At 44.8% G+C, this 5,703-nt stretch overlaps 1 protein-coding gene across 1 annotated transcript; it reads right to left on the bottom strand.

Moving 5' to 3' along the window:
- Nucleotides 1-585: 585 nt before the first annotated feature.
- LOC138369840 (uncharacterized) lies at nt 586-3,626 on the bottom strand. The gene is made up of 2 exons (XM_069333584.1): nt 2,838-3,626; nt 586-1,212 (listed from the first exon to the last, which is right to left on the bottom strand). Exons 1-2 carry the CDS (start codon nt 3,624-3,626, stop codon nt 586-588), a joined length of 1,416 nt encoding a protein of 471 aa, XP_069189685.1.
- Between the last annotated feature and the right edge of the window lie 2,077 nt (nt 3,627-5,703).

The raw sequence follows: 5,703 nt of genomic DNA on the forward strand, positions 1-5,703 counted from the left end.
TCACTGAAGAAGGAATATACAGGCTTTGAACGGGTAGCATATTAAATGAAGAAGTCGGTGTTTTAAAGTTCATGAGACGATCTAGTGCACTCCTTCCAATCCGTTCAAGCTTCTCGTACTTCAGAATGCAACGTTCGTTATCTTTACAATTCAGATTCTTCTCTTGACAAATGTCGACATCTCTTAAAGCGTCGAGTTTGGCGTGGGAGAAGTTGAACGTCATCTTCTGTTCCTTGTGAACACGCGACTTGTTTGCAGCGCCACAACCTCGAATAATTGAACCGCTGTTGTGCTTCACTTTAGCTTCCATCCTTACGAGACTCAGACAGGAGACTGGATGGTGAAACTTGAAAACGTTCATAGAGCTGGCAAGTAGGGGATGGAAGAACGGGGCGAGGCTGCAGAAATCTTGAGCAAGGATCCAGGGATGAGGTGAAGAGGGGAGATGAAACATCGGTGGCCCAACCACCGCGGATTTAAACTTGATCAGATGGAAGTTGAATTGAGTAGGGTGTCATTTGCAGTACACACAGGGGCTGGGAACGCAAGCAGCTGGCAGTGGAGGTTTGATGTCAGATGTTGATGTTAAATCAGTTCGTTAGTAGTCTTCTTCCTTGTTGATTTCACTAAACTTTGATCGTTGGTCTTCTTTTTGGGCTTGTCGGTCTTGGTGGTCACGTTTCGTGTCGATGCTTGGAGGTGATCTTTCCTTGGGGGTGATGGTGTTCCAACAGATACGTCTTCATCCGATTCATCAGATGAGTGAAGAGCAGGGGTGTTGACACGCTGGGGTAGAGTTCTTGAAGGTTGAGTTCTTGAAGGTTGATGTCTTGAAGGTTGAGTTCTTGGAGGTTGAGTAGCAGTGGTAGGTACTGCAGCAGAAGGGGCTGCATAGTAGGTACCCTCTATAGGGTCACACCAAGGGTCGATTGCAGCGGAATTCGTCACTGAGACGAGTGAAGGGACAGCAGCAGCTGGAGAAGCGTGTGGAGCAGGAGCCGACAGTATGTCTGAAAGCGTGGCCGCGTTCACAGTGATGTCATGGTTAGTAACTGGAACTGTTGCAGAAGTGGGGGTCACAGGAGGCAGAGTCTTGTGAGCTGTGGGTACCCGAACAGGATCTGAAGTCTGCATTGCAGTGGCGGAATCGTCGTCGTCGGATGTAGAGTCGGCATCCTCTACAGGGTCAGTTGTTGTTGGAAATTTCAAACACTAATACAATACTATTGTATTATTATAAACTAGTATTAAAATATACTAATTACTGTAGTTACTATAATTTACTAACAGTAGTGTTCACATGAACTAATTATTATATCTGTATAAGAATACTGGAATTTTAACGAAACCAAGCGCCAGTATTGCGTCAGATTCTACCTAGTTAAACACATTTATATCCAGTGTGTTAGAGAATTGAATGTGATTCTCTAAAATCATCAGTATTCCGTGTGATAATTATTTACGGATAACATAACTCCCAAATAATTCCAAATCGAGAGTTTTCAGTTACAATTGTTATCAAGTAATAAGTTTACCGTCACGCGTGAATGCCATGGAGAAAACTAAAATCTTCTCCATTTCTTGTTTACTACTGTAAGACGAGAAAGTAATAATATTTAACTCCCTAGAATTACAACCCAGTCTTTATTAAAGCATTTCAGCCACAATTGCGTGAAATAATATTATTCGTGATAAATAATTTCTGTGGCGAATGCGGGACGCTAGTGGGTGAGGGGGAGAAGCCATTGTTGTTGGTGTTCACGAGACGCCTGAGTGCGGCGTTAAGTCTCGTGTTGCGGAATTGAGCAACAAGGTCTTGGTGTCAGAGTCTGGGACACGTGACGTTGAAGTTATCAGCAAGAATTACCCTGGTACTCAACATAGAACTAGTTAATGTTGTTCTATGTGATCTGCAGTGACCGGCCAACTAATAACGAGTCGACATTCAAGCCAAGCTATCAACCACGTGTACGCCATAGCGAGAGTTGGAGCTTGGGACGCGGTTTCGGCAAGCTTCAACATAATCTGTACCCCTTAGCTAAGTATATAATTCCCTTTTGATGCATCTTTAGAGATTGTATATGTCGAGGCAGCTTGTCGTTAGATCGAGCGACCTTAACAAAACCCATGTTAGTACCATAACTAATTTGTTTTTCCATTTTCTTGAATATAGATATTTCAGTAGCCTAGTTCAATGCTACGTAATATCCCTTAAATTACAGCTCGCATGTGAAGAGTCCACGAGCTGTTACCTTACTCCGTGTTATTCATCTCCCAGTGTTTCTACGAGGAATTCCGGAGATTCCGAGGATGAGTCGTAAATGATGTCATTGAAATCGTCTTAAAGCTAAGACCTTTCGTATTCATTTATTTACTTTAAAATTCATTACTTCTATATTCTAATATTTAATTGGATGCTGATCATGTACACTGGAGATAATACGTGTTTATTAGAATGATTAATTTCTGATGTTAATGATCTTTATAATTACTGGTGATAATCTAATATAGATTTCTTTAATTTGGTCATAAGATTAGTTATTACACAGTGAACTGGTGCACGAACCACACTAGTTCCTAGACGTATATGAAGTTCTAGCAATAACCCCCCAATGTAGGTGTTTGAGGCTTTGATTCAAGTTAATTATCTATACAGCCCATTAATTAGTTAAGTGATTATACTTCCTAATATTTAACCATAGACACTGATTCTTCCTGGAGTCTCTAATGATCACTTTTTATTAGTTTCCCTCTTTTCTTAAAAGCGGGTGGTCCTTTGTAATTACTTTCATTAATTTAATAATTAAATAAATAGAGTCAAGCCCCAAATGTCCCACAGTTGTTGGAGTTGAACCTGGAGCGTTGAAGACTTCTTCAGGAATAATGAAGGTAGGGAGACCATTCGCCTTGTAAAGAATTTTCAAAAGCCTCACAAATTCTCGGGGGTTATTGCCAGCAGTCATTCTGGCTGTTGATATCAAAGCTTTTACTGTGCTCTGCCCAATCAGCTTTGTCTTTGGTTGGGCGGGTTGGGATGGAGGCGGCGGTGTCAGGCTCGTTGAGTGGCTGGGTGACTGGGAACTAGGTCCCCATTGGCTAGTAGAGACAATACCAGGATGGTGTGCAGTGGCGATAGTTCCTCCTCCCTGAAGCTTCGGGAAGGTGGCTACTTGGAAGTTGAATGTAGAGGCTGAGGTGGTAGTTGTAGAAATCTTGTCAGGTTTTTCCTGTCTCTCCTTATCGTGCAAAGGAGACATTGGTGGCGGTACACAGAGGTCTTGAAGGAACTGTAGGTCATCACTTGAAGGTAGCCAAGCCCGATGAGATGCAGAAACCTTGGCCGGGTTTTCCTGTCTGTCGCCATCGTGCAAAGGAGATATTGGAGGCGGTACATAAATGTCTTGCATGAACTGTAGATAATCACGTGAAGTTGGACAAGCACGTTGGGATGGTGAAACCTTGGCAGGTGTTTCCTGTCTCTCCTTCTCGTGCAAAGGAGACATTGAAGGCGGTACATAAATGTCTTGCAGGAACTGCAGGTCAACACTTGAAGGTGGCCACGCCCGATGAGATGCAGAAACGTTGGCAGGTTTTTCCTGTCTCTCCTCCTCGTGCAAAGGAGACATTGGAGAAGGCGGTACAGAAATGTCTTGCAGGAACTGTTGGCTATCACCTGAAGGTGTCCAACCACGATGGGATGGCAGGTTTTTCCTGTCTCTCCTTCTCGTGCAAAGGAGATAGTGGAGGCGGTATATGAATGTCTTGCAGGAACTATAGGTAACCACGTGAAGTTGGACAAGCACGTTGGGATGGTGAAATCTTGACAGGGTTTTCCTTGTCTGTCCTCCTTGTGCAAAGGAGACATTGGTGGCGGTACATAAATGTCTTGCAGGAACTGTAGGTCATCACCTGAAAGTATCCATCCTCGATGGGATGGTGAAATCTTGGCAAGTTTTTCTTGTCTGTCTTCCTCGTGCAAAGGAGACATTGGAGGCGGTACATAAATGTCTTGCAGGAACTGTAGGTAATCACGTGAAGTTGGACAAGCACGATGGGATGGAGAAATCTTGGCAGTTTTTTCCTGTCTGTCCTCGTGCAAAGGAGACATTGGAGGCGGTACAGAAATGTCTTGCAGGAACTGTAGATAATCACGTGAAGTTGGACAAGCATGATGGGATGGTGAAATATTGGCAGGGTTTTCCTGTCTGAACTCCTCGTGCAAAGGAGACATTGGAGGTGTTATATAGAGGTCTTGCAGGAACTGTAGGCCATCACCGGAAGGTGTCCAACCACGATGGGATGGCAGGTTTTTCCTGTCTCTCCTTCTCGTGCAAAGGAGACATTGGAGGCGGTACATAAATGTCTTGCAGGAACTGCAGGTCAACACTTGAAGGTGGCCACGCCCGATGAGATGCAGAAACGTTGGCAGGTTTTTCCAGACTCTCCTCCTCGTGCAAAGGAGACAGTAGAGGAGGCGGTACAGAAATGTCTAGCAGGAACTGTAGGTAATCACGTGAAGTGTGACAATCACGATTGGATGGTGAAATCTTGGCAGGTTTTTCCTGTCTGAACTCGTGCAAAGGAGACATTGGAGGCGGTACATAAATGTCTTGCAGGAACTGTAGGTTGTCACGTGAAGTTGGACAAGCACGTTGGGATGGTGAAATCTTGGCAGGTTTTTCCTGTCTGTCCTCCTCGTGGAAAGTAGACATTGGTGGCGGTACATAAATGTCTTGCAGGAGCTCCAGGTCATCACTTGAAGGTGGCCAACCCCGATGTGATTCAAAAACCTTGGCTGGATTTTCCTGTTTGTCGTCTTCGGGCAAAGGAGACATTGGAGGTGGGACATAAATGTCTTGCAGGAACTGTAGGTCATCTCTTGAAGTTGGAGAAGCACGATGGGATTTTGAAATCTTGGCAGGATTGTCCTGTCTGTCTTCCTCGTGCAAAGGAGACATTGGAGGCGATACATAGAGGTCTTGCAGGAACTGTAGGCCATCACCTGAAGGTGTCCAACCACGATGGGATGGCAGGTTTTTCCTGTCTCTCCTTCGCGTGCAAAGGAGACATTGGTGGCGGTACACAGAGGTCTTGAAGGAACTGTAAGTCATCACTTGAAGGTGGCCAAGCCCGATGATATGCTGAAACCTTGGCCGGATTTTCCTGTCTGTCGCCATCGTGCAAAGGAGACATTAGAAGCGGTACATAGATGTCTTGCAGGAAATGTAGGTCATCACGTGAAGTTGGACAAGCACGATGGGATGGTGAAATCATGGCAGGTTTTTCCTGTCTGTTCTTCTCGTGCAAAGGAGACATTGGTGGCGATACATAGAGGTCTTGCAGGAACTGTAGGCCATCACCTGAAGGTGTCCAACCACGATGGGATGGCAGGTTTTTCCTGTCTCTCCTTCTCGTGCAAAGGAGATAGTGGAGGCGGTACATAAATGTCTTGCAGGAACTGTAGGTAACCACGTGATGTTGGACAAGTACGTTGGGATGGTGAAATCTTGACAGGGTTTTCCTTGTCTGTCCTCCTTGTGCAAAGGAGACATTGGTGGCGGTACATAAATGTCTTGCAGGAACTGTAGGTCATCACCTGAAAGTATCCAACCTCGATGGGATGGCGAAATCTTGGCAGGTTTTTCTTGTCTGTCCTCCTCGTGCAAAGAAAATAAAAGTACATAAATGTCTTGAAGGAACTGT

The sequence above is a fragment of the Procambarus clarkii genome, chromosome 30 (genome assembly GCF_040958095.1).
Source record: "Procambarus clarkii isolate CNS0578487 chromosome 30, FALCON_Pclarkii_2.0, whole genome shotgun sequence".
NCBI classification, from domain to species: domain Eukaryota; kingdom Metazoa; phylum Arthropoda; class Malacostraca; order Decapoda; family Cambaridae; genus Procambarus; species Procambarus clarkii.

Coding starts and splice junctions, on each gene's coding strand:
- LOC138369840 (XM_069333584.1), bottom strand. CDS start 3,626: ATGTCTCCTTTGCACGAGGAGGAGAGACAGGAAAAACCTGCCAACGTT. Junction 1,213..2,837: donor CAGGTTCAACTCCAACAACT/GTGGGACATTTG, acceptor GTATTGTATTAG/TGTTTGAAATTTCCAACAAC.